We start from the raw sequence: 26,670 nt of genomic DNA, 5'->3' as shown, positions 1-26,670 counted from the left end.
TCCAAACCAGCGAACCCCAGGCGACCAAAGCAGAGTGCATGAACTTTACGGCTGTGCCGCTGGGCCAGCCGCAATGGATATTTCTTGATTTCCATTTAAGCAGTTTGTGTGCAGTCACAGTTTCTTCAGGTGATCTCTAGAAATCAGAATCCCTCATTTTCGCCTTTAACAGTAAGCTCTAAATCAGTGGTTTCTGAGGAAATTTAGCCACCAAACGATTGGTTTGTATCCTTGACCTTGCAGGACATTTGGTCCTGTCTAAAACGTCCATAGGACGTTTGGTCCACGCCAAAAGTCCTTGATAATTTAGTCCTGTCCATAATGCCCATGAGCATATTTGGTCGGGGCTAAATGGTTTTGGACAGGACCAAATATCAGGAACCTCTTGGCGTGGGCCAAATGTCTACACGGACATTTTAGACAGGACCAAATATGACCACGTATCAAGGACCTTTGGGCATAAACCAATATCTTATGGACATTTTGGACAGGACCAAATGTCTGCTAATCATCCTTGAAATTTAGTGTAATCCCTACAGAAATATAGTTTTTCTATTTCTAAAACAATAATACTGTTTAACCCTCTTGGGTTATAGTATTTTAATTTCAGCTATTATAGTTCCTAGAAGTTGTGTGATATTGGAAAATGTTACTGAGTCAATCACCAGAATTATTAATAAACAGCAAACTAGAAACAGAGGAATAGGTGGAAAAATACATCACAGAGCCCACACTTGTGAACACACAGAACACATCTAAGTAATCGATACTCAACAAAGAAGTCTGAACAAGTTTGGTTTTGAAGTAAATCTCTTTTGTATGCAGGAATTAGGAAAAGTGTTAAAGATGAAGGCAGTATGGGAAAGGACCAAAGAAAAGCTGGTTTAGGAAACTGAAGTCTAGAAAGCTTCTGGGCAAATAGATAAAAAAGGAAAGGGGAAATATGGAAAAATAGTTGACTCAGGGAGAAATGACATGTTTTTTCCATTCAAACCTTTTATTTCCATAGTATATACATGCCACTTGTCCTGAATATCTATCATTCATATCTGACATGAATATTAGGCTCAAAATAATGACCAGTCTTAATTACCTTAAATATATCCATTTTAAAGGCATATATATTCCTTCTTTTTTATGTGTTCTTTAGTTAGTTAAAATCCCTGCTATTCAATACTGAACTTTATCGTAATGTCTAGTTCACAAATATATTTTGATAATAATTAGAAGAGATCAGCTACTTGGAGGCTAAGATACAAACATACTTATAAAAATGAAAACCCATCTGATTTTTGCAGGAAAAATCCTTTGTGGAATTAGAAAGAGAATAAATTCTAAATAGTTCTTGCGTCATTTCTATTAGTATAACTCATAACAACTTTTCTATTTTTTTCCAAAGAAATGAATTAAAAAACGCCCAGCCAAAAGTTTCATGCTTTGTGAATTCATGTGAATAGAAACTTGAAGATTTATTACAGTGATTACATATCAACAGAGATAAATATGTATTTTATGATTAGGATTTTTTTTCTGAAGCAGGTGAGCCATAGGGACAAACCCTCAGAGCAGAAAATAAACCATTCCAGTGCCTCTTGATAAATAGACAATATCCACTATTTCTATATGGTGCATGGCAAGGTGACAAATAAATTACCTTCGTTAAACATTTCCATGAAGGATTAATGAGCATTAGTTAAGCCGGAAAAGCACAAAGAACGTTCATGAAAAATTACGTTGAGTGTAAGAAAAAGTTGAGTGCAGAAAATCTCATTATAATAATTTATCTTACCTGAAGATTCTCTACTACATCTATATGATAAATGTAATCCAAAAGCAACCAAATTTCCACATTTAACATGCAAAATTTAGGCAAATTACAACTCTAGAGGGTTTGTCCTCTGTGACTCATCTACTTGTGGCTCCACCTAGAAGGGGAATAATTTATAAAGCTCATATTTATTTCTGTTAATATTTATCCTGCAATAAATCTTCAAACTTAAACCATAAAATTTTCAAGCATGAAATTAAGAGAAGTAAAGATATCTTTTAAAAATTCACTGTCAATGACAAATGTTGAATGCTTTGAATACTTACCTCGTGAATTTTCTTTGGCTTTCAATACGTAGAGCTAAATTAAAATTTAATTATTTTAGTTATATACAGAGGACAAATATCTTTTTGGTAAAAGATATTTTACCAAATAAAACACAGAAAAATTAGAAAACTTTATCTTGCTAACCAAGATTTCCATTTTCCTCCCTTTGGAATATTGCCCAAGATTAATGCTTTCTATTCATCAAGGACTGCCATCTTGCGGACTCCTGTTAATTTAAGAAAATGCTGGACTATTTATGTAAGGTACATTTTTTAGTTTAAATATTTGGAAAACTGTAAATCCTAATGTAAGAGGAGATGAGGACTAAGAGTCCGTGTTTGTGAGAATGCAGTAATATTGCTTTCACCTCTATGAACATGTGCATTTTGGGCACACAGGGCTGCTATTTTACAGTAGGTCTCTCTGCCAGCAGGACACATTCTTACCATTTTACATAGTTAAGACTTTGTGGCTCTATGACACTGTTTAATTAGATTGTGACTCAGTGATTGATAGGAATATCCAGCAATCTGTTTTTGTCTGGTGGAATTTGAACACCGCTCTGATTAGTTGCTGTTTAAAGCATCAAAGTTTTAATTGGCAAATTTAGACCCCAAAACATACATAACTCAATCTAATAAATACTTGAAGCCACTATGAATCAGGTTTTTAATTTTTCAAATAAAGATCTATGCTCAATAAGAATTCTTGGTCAAGTTATTGATCTTTGTATCTTAGTTTCCTCAGCCGTACAATGAGGTTACCTATCCCTGTAAGGGTTAAATAAATTAACATAAGGCATACTGTCCAGTACATATTAAGTGCTATACAAGTTTACTAGATCCTACTGGTGCCACACCCAGATCTCCTTCACCTGGTTAATGCATCCATCCTGCAGCTGCTCCTTCTACAGAGAACTTCCCTTAACTAGGAAATTGTGCTCCCTGCCCTACTGCATCTCACCTTCCCCAGCCAGCAGCCAATAACCAACTGATGCAGGGGAGGAGGGTACAAAAGACTGGATCTCTTTACCTTCCTTTCCTCACTCACCAAAATGCAATGAAGTTTGTGTTCCAGAGCCCCAAGTGGGATTAGTCTTAAACTAATCTCTGCCAGGGACCACATGCTTGCTTAGCCTTTGTTTTTTGCCTTACCCTATCCTATTTCCTGGGAACACTCTATCAATAAATTACATTCAAAAGAAACCCCTTCTCAGACTGTTTCTAAGACAATAAATGTTCACTGTCGTTGTTATTGTTATTATTAAGCAGTCTAATGTTCTGACTTAATGAGGAAAAACTTTAAGATTTCCTTGGTCATGTCTAATGGATGGACTACAGTCTGCCAGTAATTCTCCATGCATATCTTTGCTTTCAGTTAAGCTCTTCATAACTTTGATGAGCACATCAAGGTCATCTTCCCTAGCAGGATTCTAGGGCGCATACATTCTGCTGTTGATTAAGAGTTGGGATTTGTGGGCTTTAACAATAAATTGTGGGAAATCTAGAGTGGATGCTTTTCCACGCAAAGTTTGAAGCCAAAGTGGAACTTGTGCCAGTGACTATTGTACACTGTTTGGTAAATTCTGGTCCCTCACCTGACGCAGTTTACAACTCAATAAAAATAACTTTAAAACTCTTTAGCAAAGCAAGAAATTTAGGCTGCATTTTGAAAAGAGTTAGCAATGACCTTTATCTCTAGACACAGGACTCCTGGGATTAAAAAAAGAAGAAGAAAAAAAAGTCCTCTGTAGTGTGAAGCATTCCACAGAGAAAATAAAAATAGCTACTGTCACCCCGTTCCCGTAATCACTTGAACTCTAGAACTTGGAATTCACTTACTCAGAGTCATTTGAGTTGTGGATCGTAAGAGAATGTCAGTTTACTACTGTTTCTGTTATAAATAGTCTTTTGTTTATCTTTCACTTTCTTAAAGATGTTTTGAATTATATGCGCATAAAATTTTATTTTGTCTTGGTGACATATAATTTTGAAGCAGAACTGTGCTGCTTCTGACTGTACGTAACAAACATAATGAAAATAGATGTCTCAAAAACTTTAAAAAAAGGAGAATTAACACTTTGTTTTGTTCCACCAAGATAACTGAAATTTTTGTGATAATACAACTTGCCTTTGTATTAAAGTAATTTCATTTTTAGAACATACAACAAACGTTCTTTCTTGCATTCTTCACAACATTTAAAAAAAAAAAATCTTCATTCTCTCAGCATTAACCAAGTGTCAGTTAGACAACTTTATTCTATTGTCACTCTCAGGATCTTTGCCTCTGGCTATGTTTTATAGGTGAAACTTTGACACTTGCAGAAAATAAATCCAACTGGATAAGGCTCAAGGTGAATCTGAGTTGTACCAAATCCTGCAGTATACGAGGTCATTTATCCCGAGCCAATAGCTATCCTTTCTGAGCAGTTCTTGCATGTTGATCACTCACATTTAAATGGTTTATGTAATCCTCAGTATAACCATATAATATAGACATTACTATCCCATTTTATGGACACTGAAATTGAGGTTCAGCAAGATTAGAATCTAATAATTGAAGCAGTATGATAGAATGATTAAAAAAATAGGCTTAGAATGAATCAAATTTTAGCTTTTTCTCTGATACTTAGCTGTAATTTTCCACTGGTCCCTTCTCTTATTGGAGTCTCAGACTTTTGATGTTGAACATGATTATAATGATAATAATAGCTACATCTAGTTCTGCAGTACTAAACTTACGTGTAGTATCTCATTTAACCTACAACTTTTTCCTTTAATTGCATTTTAAAGATGAGAAGACTAAAGCTTTAGTAAAATTAAACAGCTTACTCAAAGGTATATAGTTGGTAGATCATGATCCATCCCTGAAACTCTAGTCTTTGTGAGCTCAAAGTCCAAGGTCTTATTCACTCACAATGCTGCCTTCTAATCTATGTGTGTGTTTGCGTCGAGGGGACTAAGTGGAAAAATGTGTATAAAGTGTGTGATTCATATAAACTCTCAAGTTACTTCCTTCACTAGCCCCACCTTGCATCTCCATAATACCATAAACAGTGCTTTGCATGTAATAATTGATCGCTACTTACTTGTTGGTACTCTCAGTTGTCTTGATCTCAGTCCCCATCCTAAATCCAGCAGCCAAAAAAATTCTTATAGATGACCCATTTAATAACTTGAGCTGCCAAATCAGCTTCCTCAACAAAGTGTCAGTGACCACGTTCAAGTAGAGCCAAAATGACTGACCACCAATGGAGGCTATTAACCTGAGAAAGAGGTTGACATTTAATGCCCCTGCAACCTCTGTCCAATTTACCGGGTAGAATAAATCATGAAAATACTTCATAGTAACTTTGTAAACATGATCTTGTCTCTTTTTGCATTGACAGTACATTCTAGATTCTTAAAACAGCCTACGTTATCTCTCAGTGTCAGTATTTAGCCCAACTTCAAACATCATCTTTGACTCATATTCTCAAGGCCCAAGGAAGTCTATGTAGTCCTAAGAAAATTTGGAAGGAAGTTTAAAAAGTGAAAAAAAAAAGCCACTCTTATTCTTAAAACTTAGAGAGATTTATAAAAATACATATATGGATATTTTTATCCTAACCATTTATTCATCAAACATTTATTGAGCAACTACATGCCAGGCATCTTGTTGGGTTCTATGAATGTAGTGGTGAAGAAAGTAAATTTAGTCTCTACCTTGCCAAGAATACTTGATGTGGCTAAGGATGACATTTTCTATCACAATGAAGGTATCAATCAGCAATAGAAAAAGATATTTCCCACTAATTTCAGGTCATATTCCCTTATGCTCAGTAATAATGGATAATTAATAAGACAGTTCTCTATAATTTCCTTCATGATTTTATTAATTCTAAAACACAAAATGGTAATATCAGCTACAAACTTTTAAAAGCAAAATAATTGTAGTGCCAATTTTTAAAGCTGAATTGTTTGTTCCTGTAACTTACTAAATCCTCCTATTCAAGTATCTTCACATCAACTAATTCATCAAAAAAAGAAGGGAGAAGTGTCATAACAGACGATGGAATTGTGAAAAAAAATACGATTACAAGGCAATTAGTAAAAATTAAAATACTTATGACATATACTCTACTAATCAACATCCAGTGAAAATTTATGCAAAGATATGTCAAATTATAAGTAAAAAATTTAAAAAACAAACTAAAAAATTATATTTTTATAATGAGCAAATTATAGTTATTTCACAGATATAACATTCAATCTCACATCACGTGAACTAACCAGAAAAGGATAAGATCAGAGATTTTGGTAAATAGAGTTCCTTAACTGAAAATTTTACCATAGACCATAAAATGAAGCCTATCACAAAAATGGAGAAGCTTTTGATTTTTAGGTTTTCCTTTTTGTAGCTGACAAGGATAAAGAAAACAAGCTCCCTAGAAGAGTTGCGTTATTGAGTAGTGAACAAGTCAGATGCTATATCCGTTGTGTTCTTTCCAAATCCTTTGACCCAAAGCTTCTAATGTGTACACACGTTATTAGAAAGAAGAATGGTTATTTTCTAATTTGTAGTTATATTAAAGAATGTTAAAATGCGTCACATATAATTACACATTGAAATTGTTTTCAAGGAGTTCAGAGAGTCTAGTATAAAATTTCATTCTCCTTTTTCATACTTTTTTTATTAACGGCACTACAGTTATGAGAAATAAGTATCATTGCCCATATGAGTACTCTTGTTTTTATACCCTGTAGATGTGGAAATATGTCATTTAAGTAATCATCTTATTTGTCAGAAAAGCAAAGAGAAGACTGTCTGTTTTGTGGCACTGAATCAATTATAGCAATTTTGTTGAAAGTCTGAAATGCATGAAGCCATGAAACCTAGACGTTCAATTAGAACAATAGATGGAGCCAACCCAAAAACTTTTCTGCTCCCAAAATTTAGAAATCATAAGTAAAATAAAGAAAATTTCAGTATACAGCTAAGCTCACAAGAAAGTAAAGGAAATCCTCAGGTATCAGAAACAAATAAGAACTAAAATCCAGGACTAAGATCCCAACTTAAATTTAGGAATAGTGTTAATCCTGAGGCGATCTTGGCAGCAAGGTGGATTGTTTATATGTCATGGACATAGATTCTAAAATCTAGGACCCAGAGGATAAATGTTCATGCTGGGATAAAGGATAAGATTTGAGTCTATCTGAGAGAGGAAGTTAGAACAGCAATGCCTGCTTCAAGCTAGGACCGTAATGGGCTATGCCCTCAGTGAACTAGAATGATTCTTGCTGACTCAAGGAGAAAGATGAAAAATCTCCCAAGAGAAATGAAAACCTCAAGCCAACACAGCACATGGGTTCATAGGCCAAATGTACGCCACCACATAGTACAAAAACTGTGGTAATAAAATTTAACATAAATATTGATCCCAAATAGATACTACCCAAGTAGGACTTTTGGTAGAAGCTGACAAAAAACCATCTTTAAGAGACTCTCACAATGTGGGACGCACAGAATATCTCAAAAAGTAGTCATTGTCTGCTAACATAAGGAGTATTCACTGAAGAATCATATCAAGGACTTCTAAAACATTTTTAATTGTCTTAGCTAAACATAGTATTAAAAGAACTTTAGAAAAATGGGAAAATCACAATTGACCAACTAGTCTCAATATGCTTCTGAAATGAATAATAATATTAAAATTTTAATACTTAACAAATCAGCTTGCATTAAGATATTTTTAAAGACCATCACAATTGGTATGAAACAAAGTGGTATATGAAGCTAAAGACTGTGAGTCCAGGGCCAGCTATGTTTTACTGCCTTCTTGAGGTATTTTATAATCCTCAGACTCTGACTTTTTAATAAAAATATAGTTAATGCTTGTTTTGTGTGATAGTAAATTTTGAAAAATATATTAAATAACTGCTTATGGAGAATGGAAAACCTTATAGGAGAAAGTAAAAAGCCATCTTGAGAGAGATTGAGCCCGGCTCAATAATTTTATTTCTGGAACAAGCAGAAAATCCAATCCAAACTCAGATTGTTAGCTTTTCTATTATGTACCATTTCTACTTTTTATCCTTCTTGGAATTATGAAATCCTTTGGTATGTAAAACTGAAAAATTATTTTAAAAACTAAATGAGCATCTTTGAACTCCCAGATACTCATTTACCTGTAAAATTTGAGGAAATGTCAATTTTGTGTAAATACTTTTTTCTATTCTAAAAATATTTTACAAAACATTGGCTAAACAAACACTATCAGTATAACAGAAATAGTATTTTAATGAATGATGGCCTTTAATTTAATTGTTCACTGCTTTCTTTTTCCCCAAATTTCAAGTAATACAAACCAAAAATTGAGATAACGCCAGTAAAATCTAACCTAAAATAAATTGCAAAAATATCAAAATGTTTGTGAGCGATGTGTGAACAAAAAATGAAACTCTTATTATAATACAGAAGAATTCATATTGTTAAATGTAAGAAGTCCTTGAGTTGACAGTCTAGTTTAGCAGTGTGAGAAGAGAATGAATCTACGGGTTTTCTTTGAGTAAGGCTACATGGATACTCTTTCTTGGACCAATATCCTTCTTCCATTATTATGATCATCGTTCTGATTCAGATTTCTTCAGCCCTTATCTTCAGTATGCAATATCGTCCTGTTGTTCCCTCCTGCAACTTTGCTCTTACTTAAATCCAACCTTCACAGAATCTCCAGAATAACCTACTAACATATATATCTATGTCAACCCTCTGCTGGAAAATGTCCAGTGGTGCCACACTACATATAGGATAGAGCACAAGCTCCTTAACATAACATACACACCATGTTAATCTGTGTTTAGTAATTTAGGGTTTAATAATCCAATCTCTCCAACCTCTTCTCTTACCATGCCCTTTCTTGGATTTTTACTCCAATAACACAGAACTGTTTGTGGTGGTCCATTCATACTATTCAACTTCTTGTCTGAAGGACCTTCTTCATTTTTCTCCTCTGATTGGAATACCTTCAGCACCCATACACTCTTCATCTGGCTAGCTCCAACTAATCTTTTAAAACTTTCAAATTTATCATACCAACACAAATTTCTCCCTTGGCCTCCATATTTGAAGATAAAACTGCCTTATCAGCTTCTCTAATTGAATACCAGATAGTATGTCGAATTTAATCTGTCAGAATTACCCTCCTGGTTTTACTCCACCCACATCTCCAAAGAACTGCTCTGTCTGTCATCTTCCCATTTTAGTAAAGGTAAATATATTCTTCTGGTTGTTTAGTTACTCAGGTCCGCAGTCTTACTCTTTGACTCTTCTCTTTCTCACATTTCATAATCAATCCATCAGCAACTCCTGTCAACTCTACTACCACATATTTACTAGAACCAATCACTTCTCACCACTTGACCACTACTGTCACTACCACTATCATTCTAGTGCGTGTTATTTATATCTTTCATGGCTATTTTACAAAAAGCATCTTAGATTAGTGAACATTTTTCCTCCTGTTTCCCCTCTCCCTGATCCCTTCTTTGTCCTCAACTCTGTCTCTTCTCTACCCAGCAGTCAGAGAGCTTTTAAAATATAAATTTGTATGTCCTGCTCACCCCTGTCACTCTCTAGCTTTCTTAACATGCATTAGTTTTCTTCGCAGCACTTATAATGACTTGATATATACTTACTTCTTTGTGTATTCTTGTTTCATTCCCACTATACTGAAGCTCCATGAGAACTGACTCTCAACCAACATTTATTGAACAAATGAGTAAATGAATGTAGCTCAGGTGTCTCAACTGAGAATGTTTCTGCGGGTCGGCATAATTGCTTAAGTGCCCCTCTCCCATGATCTCTTTACAATAGAATATACATCCCCATTTCTTTATTCCACATTGTTTCATAGTTTTGGGTAGGTCTCTCCCATTAGACTGATTTTTGAGAATTGGAAACTCTCTCTCTCATCTTTTTAATTTCAGTGATGTCATAGTGCCAATCATCTAATACACATCCAACACACATTGGAATTGAATGGATGGATGGGTGGATGGATGGATGAAGGCTAAATATCCTTAAGAAATATTTCAGCTCTTTCTGTAATCATTAAGAGCAACAGTCCTTTGAACATAAAATACTAAATTATAATAGATATCTGGATCAAATATGTATAGCTTTGCAATATATCTAACAATTAGTAAAGACTTTATTGTTTGAGCTTTAACTGTTAGTAAAATAATTTGTGTCTTTCAACAATTGAATTTTGTGTATTTTCAGAGATCATCTATAGCTGGGTATTTAACGAGTTCCCTTCCTTTGTGGCGGAAGACAGTCGGCGGTTCATTTCCCAGGAGACAGGCAACCTTTATATTTCTAAAGTCCAAACATCAGATGTTGGCAGCTATATTTGTCTGGTGAAAAACACAGTGACAAATGCTCGAGTACTTAGTCCTCCAACACCACTCACTCTGCGTAACGATGGTAAGTTGCATGGCCTGGAGTGAAATGGTCAGCCGTCTCAGATGTGAAAAACAAAGATCTATTAGTGTTTTTCTAAGCACTTAAACCCAGCACAAATAACATAAGAAGGCACTTGCTATATTTAGAAACGCTACATTTTTAGTCTGATTATGCATACCTTAGGATAAAAACTTTGACTTAGGAAAGTGATGATCTGCGGATGAGAAATATTAGCTACATTGCTACCTTAATGCCAAAAAGGGAGAGAGAATCAGAAGAAGATGAAGTGTAATAAAGACTCCACAGTTCTTTTCTTGGCTCTTTAGTGCCTCTATATAGCATATGTGTATGAATTGCAAGCATTTTATAGGTTCACTTTTCATTACATTTTTATTTTAGCTACCTTCAAATTGAATGTTCAGCTTTTAATACTTCATGGTATAGTTATAATTGTTATTATTACTTTTCCAATAATAGGAGCAGTTGGAACTTTAACTTTTAAGTGCAATTCAGGCAGAAATGATGATTCTATAATTATAGGTATTGCCATCTATCTAAAGTATCTTCAAATTTAAACACCTCATTTGTAGTTATAGACATTTACAGTTAAGCATCTCATTAAAGAAGTCAAGTGTTATATTAGAGTTGATATATGATATGTGGCTTGCTCTGTCATGCAATAAAAAATCTATGAAGGCGTTATTAAGAAGTGAGCTTGAGAATCCTGATTGATTGTGAAGCTTAAGAAATAATCTGTTTCAACACTACTCTTTTATATGATTAGTTTTAGAATATATGTTTCTGGAATGTACAATCAAAGTTATATTACAAGATTTTTGCTTACCACTTCATTTCTCATATATTTAGACTTCATAGTATATATAATATAATATTTATATATATGCATATATATATATAGTAGTACTAATCCTACCAGGTAGAGAGTATAAATGCAATATCTATTTTAGAGGCAAGGAAGCCAATATTAGAGAGATGAAGGGACCTACCAAAGGTCACACAACTAGGTAATGGCATGGAGGAATAGATGGGAAACAAGAATATAAATTGAGAGAACAATTCAGAGGCTATCAAAACTAACCAGCCGAGAGGCGACGAGGGACAGAAGGTAAGCAGTGGTAACAGCATTGGTGGACAGGAAACATGTGTGGATGTTAAGGACGTAGAATTATCAGGATACGATGATTGATTAAACATAGGGCTCTGCAGTAGGAGGAAGCGTTGGCATAGTTCATTGAACGGTGATGATTCTCTTCATGAGATCAGATAACACAGATGAGGGAATAAATGAGGAGTTAGTGAATATGAGGAATTCAGTTTTGGGTATGATGAGATAAAATATCCGTGGGAAATCTATGTGGAAATACACAGTAGGTATCAGGTATATATGCCTAATATCATAAGAGAGAGCTAGGCTAGAGAAAGAAATTTAATCTACACGTCACTGTGTATTCCATCACTATAGTTAAAGCCATGAATGTGTATATAGTATGCCAACTTCAGTATTATATAAGAATATCTATAAGGGTGAAAAGAAAAAATGAAAATAGATATGCGTTTTTAAAATGTATCTAGGTAAAAGCTTAGAGTTGAGGTGATTCTCTATAAACCATTTCCATAAAATTTCTGAGCATTTTCTCATTAATTTCTTGAGAATTGAAAGCATCTTTGTCTGAAAATTGCAATATTTTGCTAACTGGCCAATAACTGGTTCCATTTACACTATCCATTTATGCAACAACATTTTACATTTGGATGGTGCCTAAGGCTGAGGAGGCTCTTCCTTCTTTTCACACAATAGATCTTAACGTGACATTGATCATCACACGGGACAGTAGCACATGTACAAGTCAGAATCCAAAACTGATACCACCTTCACTAGTAATTCAAAAATTTGGTACCCATGTTCAACAGCCTCCTTTATTTCGTTGCCCAAATGTATCACTTAACTTTACCATCTACCTTCCATGGTCAAATATTTCAGGAATAATTAGAGAAAGTTTTTCCTACTATTTAAACTCCCTTCCACTTCTGTCTTTTATTGCTCTTGTTTGGCAAAACCCCAACTCATTATACCTTTACTCTGCAACTGACTTGAGAATCTGAGAGCTACTAGAGAGTTACAGCTGCCATGGACTCATGATCACCAACTCCAAATGGAACTTCAACATCGTCACTCAATCCTACTAAGTTTCTGTGGATGGTTAATCTCTAACTCTCCCAAAAGTTTTTGGAAGCTTCTCTGCTTTCCTTAAACTGGACTGCCCCACTACTACTTCACAAAAACTGTATCAAATTCATCTTTGTACTAATAAAATTCAAATCTAACTACATCTCCATCCATGCTGTTCTTCCTTCACCTTATTCCATTTGAGAAACTGTACTGTTCTTTCTCTTATTAGAACCACTCCCTCCATCCTTGATTGTTGATTTTCATTTCCTCTGGCCTTTTCAGAACATTGTACTGTTAGTCATTACTTTTTTTTTTGTTTTGAGGAAGATTAGCCCTGAGCTAACATCCACTGCCAATCCTCCTCTTTTTGCTGAGGAAGACTGGCCCTGAGCTAACATCCGTGCCCATCTTCCTCTACTTTATATGTGGGACGCCTACCGCAGCATGGCTTGCCAAGCAGTGCCATGTCCGCACCAGTGATCTGAAGCAGTGAACCCCGGGCCGCCGAAGCAGAACGTGTGCACTTAAGTGCTGCACCACCAGGCCGGCCCCAGTTATTAATTCTTACATAACCAATACTATGTCACTAAACTAATAAATATTTTTTAGTCATCATATTAATTAAGTTTACTGAAGCAGTTGAAACTGTTGACTAATGTTTCCTTTTATGAACATCTATATTTTCAAAGAATCATTACTTGAGCAGTACTATATGAAAGGCTCAATAAAGCAATACAAATAAGTAAAATGAAAGTGTTATTAAAGTTAACATTTAAATGAAAAACAAACAGGTAGAAAACATCTGTTAACTTTCAATGACATCATTCAATAACTGTCTTATTTAAGATTTTATGAAAGAAGTTAGAAAACTCATGGTTCTTCTTTGTGTAAATTATCTAAGGTTATTGTTTTCTTGATGGTTATTTGTCTACTACTGTTTATTTTTTATCATAGTAATACATCCACGTCAAATGAATGTAGTGGTTTCTAAGTGCTGATGATAAAAAAAGAAAAAGCCTCCACACCTCCCTCACATGAAATCCCACTCTCTAAAGCCAACTTCTTACCTGCTCCCTTTTTAATTCATGAGGTTCTCATATGCTAGAAAACATCTATGCTTTTTGTTTAATCAAGTTTAGACAATAATTGTTGACTCCCTCATATGATAAATATACATATGCTTCTTCAATCCTCCTCTATTTTATATTTATGTAGTAGTTTCTGTTGCTTACTTTTTTAACTTTGATAATGTACTTAAATCTCTACTGTTCTCTTAACTCTTGAAAATAATTCTTCACTTCCTATGACATAAACTGAAGATATTTTTATTCCTCTTTTTTCCTTTACCATTTCTACACTACTTTTATGTTCTTTTGTCTGCCACTTTGACATTCTCTCCAGCACATACAACCATGTGTTCTAAACTTGCCCATAAACTAACTGTAAAAGCTGAAAATCAATAGATGTTTACAAATTATCACTATATAATTATCATTCAGTATCATATTGTTAAAAGTTTTTAAGTCATTTTTAGATATGTATGCTGTATTAGATATGTTTTTCATAAGTGGCACAAATTGAATATAACAGGGAGAATAAGACTGTGATACATTTTGGATGTGGTTTTTCTTAAAATTCCACTCTACAAACACAATCAATAGTTTCACTAATAGTTTTGAAATATAAACATGAGTCAGCACAATGCAAAGGGTAAATGAAGCCATTGATGTGGTTAAGAAAGCCCATGAAAAGAGTATGAAATGAAGAGAAGTCAGCTTAGGACTAAGCCTTGAGTAATCCAAATTTGATTGGAAGGGTAAAGAATGAAAATCCTACAAAAGATAATGAAAAGGAGGGGTCAGAGAGATAGCAGGAAAAACAATAGTGTAGTGCGAAGGAAGCCAAGGGGAATGAGTGTTTCAACAAGAAATGGCATGCAGCTCAAGATGGTGGACTAGGTGCATGTGTTTGTTGCCTTTCCCCCTTCTGAGACCCTACAAGAATTTCATATCATCAATGAGAACGCTAAAGGAGAGGAAGAACTTCACTAACAAGTGACACATTTTGATATATTTCTATAGGAATAAGGAAGGATATGAGTTAAAGGATTAAACAGGTGGAGAAACTAAAACCTAGAATAAAGTTTAAGGGATCTAAAGAAGGGGCTAAAGACAGTGTGCCCAGTGGAAGCCTGAAGCTCTGAAATCAAAGAGTGAGCATAAGAAATGGGACTGAACAAAGGGAGAGTGGAGCTATGTATGTGGACTATCTGTTTCAGTGAAATACTGGAATCCCTTCTCTTCCTTGTCCTTACATGCGAAAGGACCAAAGGGTATGTCTCTTAACGATGTGAATGAACTTTCTGGGAAAGCTAATGTTCTTAATGTGAATGGTGGCACACAATGCAAAACCTTCTCATTCTGTCATGTGGGTGTCTGCAGCCTGAGAGCCAGTGCCTTCCTTGCCTTCACATCAAAGCAGAGCTGACTGTCAACACACCTCACCTGGCCATCCCCCCACCGCCACCTCAGAAGGGAACCAATTCTACAGACAGGGGAACCCACAACAACCACCAAGCTTCTCAGACTTGACATTTATATGTAATCCTAAGTTAACAGTTTCTATTAAAAATTACTGAGCTAATTGAATGATTACAGAATTCATACCAGGATGATGTGTGAAAAACTTTCAATATTATTCCAAGAAAGGCATAGATTAGACTGCAGCATTTTTAAATCAAAAACTTTCATATCACTATTTGATCTCTTTTCAAAAAAAAATAATTGAAAAGAGTGTTCATAAAAAGGACATGTTCCTGAATGTTTTGTCAAGTAGGTGGCATACATTAAACACTTAGTCTGAAAATAAAAATAGAATACGATTGCAAATGAATCCATTTTTTATTGTGCCACAGTCAGCTGCAATTCCTGCTGGGTTTTACAAACCTCTTAGTGCAGAGACAGACATTATAATAGATATTTCTGCAAGCTGGGCAAACACCTCTGCAGGGGTTTGAATATAAAATTTATGTTTAATCTGCTGTGACCATCGAGTTAGCTATAAAAATCATTTCAAGAACATTGTGCTTTTACACTTCTCTGAAAAAAAGTAGACATTTCTAAAAATAATAGAGGTTATATACAGAGGTACATTAGCTTCTTTCAAGCATAAATAAAATTTTATTTATAAACTATTGTAGGATATATTGTCTTAGCTTGGGCTCTCATAAAGCAAAGCTCCAAACAAAATTTGCTTGTAGGTGGTTTATTTGAAACTTACCCCAGAGAGCAGGAGTGTGGGATGAGGTGGGGTTGAGGAGGGAAATGGTGATAAGGGGGCTGTATCAGAGATGACCACTTCTACAGGCAGCTGGAGCTTCATCCCCCAGGACACGAGCCATATGAAATGCACTCAGAATAGTCTCCTTGATGGACGTATCATTGGGCTTCCATCTCCCATTCCCCGAGGGTGGCTCACAGGGAGTTAACTCCCGTGCATTTGCAGGTTGCCCTCAAGTTGCAACTGTGTGAAACTGGTTGCACTTGTACAGACCTGGTTGCAGTTGTGGTTGCAGGAGGCAAAATTCTGGCCAAGATCATTTGAACTGGCTCACAAAATGTGTCTGAAAGATGGGTGATAGTATAGAGAATTTTTACAGCCTTAGGACATTTCCTTACAGAAAGGAATTCCATCTAATACTGATATAAATTCAAATATCCTAATGTTGAAGATTGATTTTTCTTATAAATTAAGCCTCTATCATTTATCGATTCACTCAGTAAGTATGTTGTATCCATTGTGCATTAGGTTCTGTGACATGAGTCCAGATCCACATATAAGGGTTTTGAGGAGCTCACAGGCTAGTGAGAATGACAGATAATTACAATGCAGTGCTATGATAGATATATATGCATGTGCTGCTATGGTAACCCCAAATAGGAACATCTAACCTATGTGACACATCAGGAAATACTTCCTGGAAGAGGTGACTTCTGATTTGAGTTTTGAAGATAATTTGGCATTAAATGAATAAGTAAAGAAAACGTCCTTGAGTATCCACCAAGTGCAAGTATAGGAGAGAGCATGATGTAATTGCACTTGAGTTAAAACACAAACAACGAGGAGGCATGAAAGTGGAGAGGAGCAAGGGGTCCTACCGTGAACGACTTTATTGCCCATGCTATTATCAAAGCAACGGCAGAATTTTGGAAGATTTTAAATGCATGAGTGACATGATCAGATTTTCCTCAACTGACACTGGAAAATTATCCCCATGCATTCACAAATGTGTCAGATACCTTGTTAGGCGCTGGGGATATAAGTGTGGGTAAACCAAATACAGGAACTGTCTCTGTGTAGTTTACAGTCTAAGACGAAGGAGGATATTACCCTAAATACTGTGTGTAACTGTGCATCCCAGCATCTGCCTGCCCTTGTTCAGTGCCCCAGAAGGGCCCCCTGAGGCCAATCTCACATATTGCATTAAAAACAAAAGAAACAAATCTAACTCCAACAGCATTTGTGAGTAATACAGATTTTTACTAGACGTTTGGAGAGTAATGAATGAAGTGCTTGCATTCCACATGACACAGCAAAACTTATTAAACACTCTCCCTTTAACTACATCTCTCTTTTGCCAAGATTTCACTCCTGCAACTGCCCTATCTCTCCCTCAATACGCCTCTGACTCTCCCCACGAACATTGTCGCCTCTAGTCTCCCTTCAGGGTCTCACTGTGTCTGTCTTATGTATGGCAATTTCATACTTTCATTTCTCCTCTCATTTGAGTTCCCATCCCAGTTCTGGAGGCGTTTTTTTTTTTTTTTAGCTTATTTTATTTTTATTTAACCCACACTTACATTTAATTACTACATGTGAGGTGTTGTTCTAAAAACTTTACAAGGATTAAAGTGAAAGAATTGAAAATGTATACAGGTAAATCTTAACTAAAAAGAAGTTGAGGCTGTTCTCTTAATATCATGCAAGATATTAAATGCATCTCAATGGATAGAGAGGATCACTACATTCTGCTGTTAGGTTCAATTCTCCGGGAAGATGTAGCGAAGCACCTTCCCCCAGCCCACTATGTACAGGACCAGGCTCCTCACTCCTCTTCTGGTCCAGGTGGGATCTTCTCTTACAACATCCCCCTTCTTCCATAGGCAGCATTTTCCCAATCCTGTTCCCTGGGGCTATAGTGACGCACAGTGGTACAGAGAGGATAATAAAAAAAGAAAAGAAAAGGAAAGAATCACAGTCCATAGGTCCTTTTCTCATCCCTGGAGTTGTATAATACAGTAGAGAGAAGAACAATTGAAGAAGTAACTTGAGAAAGTGAGTGGGAATAGATTCAGACGTGCAGAAAGATTGGCCTTTGTTAGAGAATCCATGTCACAATGGAGAGAAAAATAAAGACTACAGATGCAGATAACCTACTATTTGGTGGTGGAAAGTCTGATGGCTTTTTTTTAAAGTGAACTACAGGCGAAGTCATCAGCTGAGAATGTATGTGTAAATAACATATTTATTTTTAAGGCAAGAATTGTGTCAACAAGGAAATTATGCACAGAATTACCTAATTACATAATCCATTAATCAACCCCATTAATTTACTACTGAATAATGTAAGTCCTAAAAACAGTTTAAACATATTAAAAATGGCATGCCCCTGAAGACTGTAGTAGGATGAATAATGGCATCCAAGTTGTCCACATCCTAATTCCTGCAAATTTTGAATGTTACCTTATATGGTAAAGGGACTTTGCAGATGTGATTAAGTTAAGGATCTTGACATTGTGGATATTACCCTGGATTACTCTGGTTGACTAGGGTCAGCTCTAAATGTAATCACAAGTGTCCTTATAAGAGAGAAGCAGAGGGAGATTTGACCACAGAAGAGGAGAAGGCAATGTATGATGAAAGTGGAGATTGGAGTGATACGATTTAAAGATGAAAGAAGGGGCCATAGCTGAGGAATGTAAGGGATGCGACTCTAGGTGCCTGAAAAGGCAAGGAAAGGGATCCTCTCTAGAGCCTCCCAAAGGAAGATGCTCTTCCCTCAAGATGGCAAGGGAAGCCTCCTTGGTTTAGGCCCAGTGAAACTGATTTTGAACTTCCGACTTCCAGAACTGTAAGAGAATAAGTGTGTGTCATTTTAAATAAGCAAGTTTGTGGGGTTTTTTTTATAGCAACCATAGAAAACTAATACAAAGACCAAAGAGAAATCTGGAGCAAATTTTTTTCCTTACTTGTCTCTGGAATATTCATGGTTATTCTGGTAGTGTTGGAGTTGGCTTGTTCCTGCTTGCAAGAGTCAATTGTATGCATCTCTTCCCTTCTTGGTAGCTTGAAATCAGGCTCCAAACCCAGAGACCTTGCTGTTAAACAGCATTCTGCTGGTTATTTAGCATGTAAGATTAAAGTTATTGAATCAGAAATAACATTTGAAAGAATAAACATCAATTTAAATGTACCCCTGTTCTACCCCAGTCATCTCTGTTTTGCCCCTGATGAAGTAGACTGGATCTTGTTGATTGTCTCTTTCTGCTCCCTGAAATTTGGTTTGTCACTCCAACAGTGAGATGCAACAAAGTCGCTCTTATTTTCTGATCAGTCTGTTTATCACAAAGGAATATGGCAATTGGAATGGCCTTGGATATTCTTAATTTTTTCACTTTCTCCTCTAAGTTCTGCTCCTTGAGTATTGAATTTCCTACTCTAAACCCAAGAGAGTTTTTCTTCCCCTGTTTTGTATTGAAAATTTTCTATTTATGAATAGTTCCAAGAGGACTTGGAAAACTTGTGACAAGAACACTCCCATTCGGGTATATTTATGTATGCAAAGAAAGCTGAATAATATTAAGATTTTGTGTCAAGCTCTGCAGGAATATAGAAACTTATTTGGCTTTTATTAATCTTTTATTTATTCTGGTATGTGTCTCTTTGGAAAGCTTATCATCTTGTAATGACACAAATTAACTAAAAGCATCAAGAAATCATTGTATGATTTCTGAATAAAATGAATACTTTGTTTGCTCAGATGTCCTGACAATCAGTTATTTCAGACACTTCAATTTCTCCTCAAGCAGACTTATAAAAACAATTTGAATTTCTATCTATAGAGATAGGAATTTTTATCAAGAAAAACAATGTTCATCATTTTATTAACTCCCTTAATATGTCTTAGAAATTTTGAAGAATTATTTAATAAGTGCTTACAAATAAGAAGATAAATTTGTTAAACATGTATCTAACTCAGGCTTTTTCCTGGCTTCCTACATGAAAATTTGTTATTGTAATTCAGGAAATAAAATCCAAAAGGATGTAAACTTTTGATAACTGGCATTGTCACAGTAAATATGTCATTCTTAATATGAGAAAGGAATGTCAACTTTGAGGGTTTTGTAAGCGTTTTCTCAGCCTTCATCATTCTTGACCTTTTAGAAATCTGTGTTTAAAGCTGAAAATACTTTCTCTTCTTGACTTACCTGGCAGTAGATTCTCCTGAACAGTTTCAGATGAACCTTTCACTGTCTCTTCTCAATCTACCCATAAATCAATCATTCCATTTAGCTATCCATCTGTATGTGTCCATTCGACCATTTGTCTGGCTTGTTTACACTTGCCATTGTTCCGTACAGGATTTAAGGAGGTTTATCCTTCTAAATGTAGGTGTTCTTCCAGGCTTCTACTCCCGAGCCCTCTCTGTATTTCTAAATATTTTTCTTTAGTAGGCTCTTCTATTTCTCTATTTCCAGTTTAGAATCTTAACTTCTCCAGCTTATATCTGTGTTGTTGGTGAGATCGCCTCCCTCCTAAACATCTAATGTAAATATTTCTGGATCGGTTAGAACCCTTCTAATCTCATGACCACATCTATATTCCATAGGTCTGGCAAGCCCTGTGAATTCTGCATCTGCAATGTCATCCTCATGCATCCCCTTCTTTTCTCTTCTAATTGTAACACAGTCTACCTTTTACCCAGATCAGTGGCTTTTAACTGCCTTTTTCTACAATTCACATAAGGTGAATAGTATTCCTATCCAAAACTCACTTTCAAGAGCATTGCCAGATTCTAGGCTGTAGAAGAAAAGAGAGGCTGTGAATACAATGCCAGTGAGCTAGCTGTAACACCATCTCCTGAACCATCAATCAAGGAAGGCTACAGAAAGCAAATTCATGAGAGTGGCATCATTACAGAGATTTAAACTAGAATCCATTTTGATTAATTTTGTCTAAAGTCAACCGGTCACAAAATCAAGTTTGATTAACCACCTACTTTATCCTTGGACAAGAGACTTAACCTGTCTGTGCTTCAATTTATTTATCTGAACACGAGGATAGCATGGATACTTGTCTCATAGGGTTATTGTGAGGATTGAATGCATTCATACATGCAAAGCAATTAGAACAGTGTCTGTTACATAATAAGCTTTACTAAAGGTTAGCTATTAACACAGTATTTATGGCACAGTTCCCACTGCATTTCAACAGTGTGTGGGTCGTTGCAGTTAGGAACTACTTTCCTAGACTTTTTCTATTCCTGTAGTGTTTATTGTTGCTTTTCTTGTTTACTGTGTAAATCCAAACTCCTCTGTCTAGAATTGAGATTTTGATAGAGGTGGAGGGGTGGGGGAGTAGCAGCATTGGGAGAAGTTTTATATTCCATCACTTGTCTTCAATCTTTCTTCATCTAAATTGTACTCCAGAATTTTCTGACTCCATTGCCTTTGTCCCTCTTCTCTCTTCTTGAGATGCCCTCTTGACTCCTAGCTCAGTCTGGAACCTTTTTATGACTTGACTGTGATATTATAGCTAGTCAGTTACAATAAACAGGAATGTAATCCACCATATAACAATATAATACACTATGTAATAAGTATAGTTAGGATTTTATTCTAAAAGCATTTCCTTATGTTTGTCCATATTGAAATTCATCTGTCACTTTTATAATACCCACCCATACAGCCTTATGATAATCTTCATGGAAATTATATTTGCTGCCTTGATATTTTGCTACCCAGTAGAGCTCAGTATCACCTGAAAGTTTGGAGATTTTATTATTCCTATATTACTATATGTCCCGTATTAAAATACTTTACAAAATAATCAACAAATGCCAGCCCCAACTCAACACCTGAGCACTATTCCATTTTGCCAACAAGTTGCTTCCCATACCTAAGGTATTTCCCTGGCCGTGACAAAACATTATCCCTCCACATTATTTCAATTCACTGTTTGCTTGTTTGATTTAAAATAGCATTTAATAAAATTTCTCAAAAGCTTTTGGAAGTCTATAACATTACATCTAATAGGCCAGCATTTGATAGTATGATCCTCAAATATTTGCATGAGAATAATCTAGAGTGCTTGTAAAAAATGGAAACATTGGGCCATACCCAAGATCCACCCAATCAGAATTTCTGATGTGATCCTAGAAATCAGCAGTTTTTAATTCCAGAAATGTTGTAAAGTGAACAAATTATCAACAAATCTTTTCAAGACACAGGGAATGACTCTGCTCCCCTCCCTCCCAAGGGGACCCCAGGAGCCCTCTCTCAACTGAAAGTACTAGGAACAATTAAATACAAATGATCTCTCTCCCTAAGGGGCCGGAGCTCTTCTCCCAGGTCCAGTGAGTCATCAGGCCCTCCCAGAACCACACTCAGCTAGCAGACTGTGCAATGTCTTTAAGAATGTTTACCAGCCTGAAGAGTAAAGCCCTAGAACCACTCTTTCCCTGGGAGTTCTCAGGAGAACCTGGGTCTTCATATACACCACCTGGACTCCACTATTGCTATTGTTCTGTTGCCGGTACTCCTTCAGAGAAAGGGTTGGAAGAAAGTGGTAGTTTAAGACAGGCAAGTCATCTTCACCCTGTAAATCCCAGGAATTTGCATTTCCATAGCACTGCCCAGCTATTTCACATATTGAGTACAGTTGAGAACCACTGCAGTAATCATTACTTGCCAAGTGTTTTTTTTTTTTTTTTTTTTTTTAATGTTACATACTCTTCCTATTTTTAAAGCTCTTCTTTATACTGGACAGGACTTCAAACAAAAGTTGCATGAAAGACTATACAGAATCATGTTAAGGAGAATCTTGCTAAAAATTCAGCATTAATATTTCCCTTAAATATTCTGATTCAGTAGGCTTGTAGTGGTGATTAGAGATACGTATTTTGGACCACATCACTGGGAATTTTTATTCTCAATCAAGTTAGGGAATGTCTGACATTTTATTTTATCTCACTTAACAATTGTGACTTTATAATGATTGGCAAATATCACACTATTTCTGCAATTGGTCCATTGCCTCTGGAATATTTTTAAATGTATTTAATTCATAATTTTAGATAATCTTTAAGGTAATTATTGAAAGTTAAAATGCTACTTTTGGAGGAGTGCCATTATAACAGAGCTGCCAAAAGTTCCATAGGTCTTTTTATTTAGACAATCTTTCCATTATTAATAAGGTGCCCATTTTCCTGTGGTTGCCAATTTTCCTTACCTTGCTTTGTACTGCTATTCTTAACATGATCTACCTGATTTTTCTCTGAGCGTCCAATAAGGTATTGAAAAATAACCTTCAGTCTCCCTATGAATCATTTCAAATTATTTTCTTCCATTTTTCTCCTGAACTAATTCTCACATTTTGTCACGGTTAATTTGTCTAAAACTGAGCAACTCTGTGGTAGATATCTTAAGGTTTCCCTTATCCTGAAAGGATATCGAATTTATATTCTTATTTATATCCTTCTGTATTGAATTATATTCTTATTTTGTGATCACGTTTATTATCAGTGCTAAAAATCACATCCAGGATATTGAGGTTCTAAAACTCCTTCTTCTGGAAAGTAATTTGTAATATTCAGAAGAGTTTCTTCCACAGGTCACCCCAATGAAATATTTTGCAAATTTATCATAAACAACAAAACTGATTTTTTTAACAAATGTACTGAAACTCATATATTTAAATGAATGTTGTGTTCTTCAAAGTAGACGTCCTGGGAGGCAATTTACTTATACGAATATAATCTTGCCATTATTCTAAACATTTAAAACTCAGTGATTCATCTTACTATTTCGTAACCCTTGTCTCTCAGCGCTGTGGAGGAGAGATATCAGTGCATAAGTGGAGGCTTGATAATGATTAACGTTTTCCCTATGCACCAAGCACTGAGCTGAAAGCATTTCATGCATTCTCTCATTTAGTCCTCATGACAAAACAGCATTTTGATCTAATATATTTTTCATAGTTAAAGAATCTGCCATTTAGACAGGCAAGAGGTCCTCTTACCTATGTTTGTATGGCTCTAACGAGCACACTCTTAAATGTTATTCTTTATTGCTTAGTTACCAGCTGGTTAAGGGACTTGCCGAAGGTCACAGTTGGTGGGAGATGTAGAACTCAAGCTCTTACTCACAGCGAGTGTTTTTCTACTGCATCATTATGCCTCCTTTGTGATAGCAATGCCAAATTAGAGTTTGGGATTACTTTATCAATATTACCTAAAATCATATTTAAAGGATGTGGTTAAAGATGAGCCTCTAGGATGAATAGCATGCCTATCCTAGAAGCAATATTTGCTTCTTCCCAAGTTCATTGGAATGGATGTTGTGAGGATTTTTTTCTCAATTCATAAAGAAAGAGAAAATCCATCAAAGTTATGAAATTAGGTAAAGTGTAGGGGTAACCCATATAAGTAAAATTGGGGTTATCCTGATCTTTGGGAATGACAGACTTCATCTATAGAGAATGTAAGGTTGCCTGCTATATAGTGTGTTAATTATCTGTCAAAATATCTGTCAAGAGAATACATAGCCTAATTTTCTTAATAATTAGTAAGGTCTTCTTAATATTACACCATGCTCTTTTTCTTTAAATGTATGTTTTCTTTTAAAATGTCAGAGTGTTAAAAAAGTGTAACTGTAACGAAAAAGAAAATGAAGAATGTGCCAAATCCAGAATCCTAAAGAATATTTCTCTTACTCATTGGTTTAATAAATAAATTAAAGCCAACATAAAGAAATATCCTGCTGTCGTCCTGACCTCACGATTATCAAATACATGTCTTACAAATCTTATAGATGGCCAACTTGCAAATGATTCATATGTATAAACAGCCGCCTGCCACAAGTTGGTCACTGACACAGGCTCTTCTGTCTTTGCCTTTGTTTAACCAAAAGACATACCCTTAAGAAGCTTTTAGAGAATTTGAAATTTACAAGTGAGTTAAAAAAGAAAAGTTAAAGGAGAAAAAACCAGTTGGAACAATTTTGAGACTAACGTCAGAAATGGACTCTCAGGCAGGTCTGGCCAATGCAGCAGACCCACTGTCTACAACCTCTCCCTTCCCTGTGGCAACATATTTATACTACTCAGGCTAAACTTCCACCAAACAGTCATTTAGGTGAATGATCATTATATTTTAAAAAATAAGATGCCACAGACAGAATAAGAGATCAATAATTTTTACTTTAGTGTATATTATTTAAATTGTATCTTTTTGCTTTTAACATCTTACTGAGACACTTTTCCAGAGATAAAGGAGTATGGGTTATATGGGAAGAGAGTTGGATAGGATTGTGAAGGATAATAAAAGGGAATTTAGCATCACTTTTAAAATTTATATATAAATCAGTTGAGTCAGGCAGAGAGCTTTTGAGGCAGACTTAATTATTTTGTAATCCCAGTTCTGCCACATTTTAACTATGTGACCCACCTTTTCTAAAACTTGGTTTCTTGATTCATATAACAGTGATTATATCTGCCTTGAGATTGCCATAAAGATTAGAATAATTTTGCATTTAAAGAATCTGACACAGTTTACACTTTTTTGGTATTGGGGGTTCAAGAGGAATAACACACACTTTGACTCTCAAAAACCTTGCGCTGTAATAGGGAAGATAGACAAGGTGACGGTTATGTTAAAGGAAGTCACATCACAGTGTGCAAAGAGTAAAATTAAGAGGTGTCATATGTCAGGGGAGCAAAGAGGACAGGAACTAACTCTACAGGGCCATCAGGAACACTTGCACAGTGCAATGACATTGCAGAGTGAAGTGACATTTGAGTGCATAGACAGAAGGAAAATATAAACAAGGTAACTAGGGAAGAAAAGTAAATAAAAAGAAGTGGAATATGAAAAAAAACACATTTCAAGTTTTTCTCTGAGGCTGACTCTGCATCTATGAAGGAAGCATGTGTAGGGAAGAGAGGTGATTTATTTTTCTCCTTCCTTCTTAACCCTAAACTTGGACCTAGAACCCCAAATCGCCATGTTAGTACCATAAACCACTTGTTATGAACTAGGTAGTATTGTATGAGTTAAACAGTAACTAAACAATTACTTACTATTTTCTATGGAAAAAACTATGTCATTGGCTCCAAAGCACTGATTTACTGCAGAACACATGGGATACAATTCATTCATTATTTAGCAGTGTGGAGAAGGGCACGGACTCTGGAGCCAGACTTACTGAATTCAGATTCTCTCTGTGGTATTTAATGGGCATGACTTTGGGCAAGTTTTCAACCTTTCTGATTCAGTTTCCTCAGAGGTAAAATAAAGATAATTAGTAGGTCAATTAAAAGGGTTGTGAGGATTAGAGTTGACACATTTAAAGGACTTAGAAAGGTACCTGGGTATACAGTAAACCCCATAGAAGGACTGGGTATTATTTTCATTATTATATTATTATTATACATGTAGCAGTAATTGGTACTTGACCTGAAATGTCATAGTAGGCCTCTAACTGTAATTTTATGTTTTCATTTATCACTACAACTTTAGAAATCTTATAAAAAGTTTCAAAAATAAGGGAGGAGTAGGTTATAAGCTACAAAAACCATTCAAAAATCTAATTACCGGCAATATAAAAAAGTCATAGTACTACTAGAAGAAATACGACCTTACAGATCATGTTTGCATCTGTCA

At 35.5% G+C, this 26,670-nt stretch overlaps 1 protein-coding gene across 3 annotated transcripts in view; it reads left to right on the top strand.

Moving 5' to 3' along the window:
* CNTN5 (contactin 5) overlaps positions 1-26,670 on the top strand; it is a 1,141,798-nt gene that overhangs the window by 811,751 nt on the left and 303,377 nt on the right. For all 3 annotated transcript variants that reach the window (XM_070490393.1, XM_070490391.1, XM_070490392.1), the window contains one exon: positions 10,358-10,561. In XM_070490393.1, the coding sequence (XP_070346494.1) occupies positions 10,358-10,561 (204 nt within the window). The remainder of the gene's footprint in view (positions 1-10,357; positions 10,562-26,670) is intronic.

This window comes from Equus asinus, chromosome 20 (assembly GCF_041296235.1).
Source record: "Equus asinus isolate D_3611 breed Donkey chromosome 20, EquAss-T2T_v2, whole genome shotgun sequence".
NCBI lineage: Eukaryota > Metazoa > Chordata > Mammalia > Perissodactyla > Equidae > Equus > Equus asinus.
Note: the sequence above shows the minus strand (reverse complement) of the source record. Positions and strands in the feature narration are given on the sequence as shown.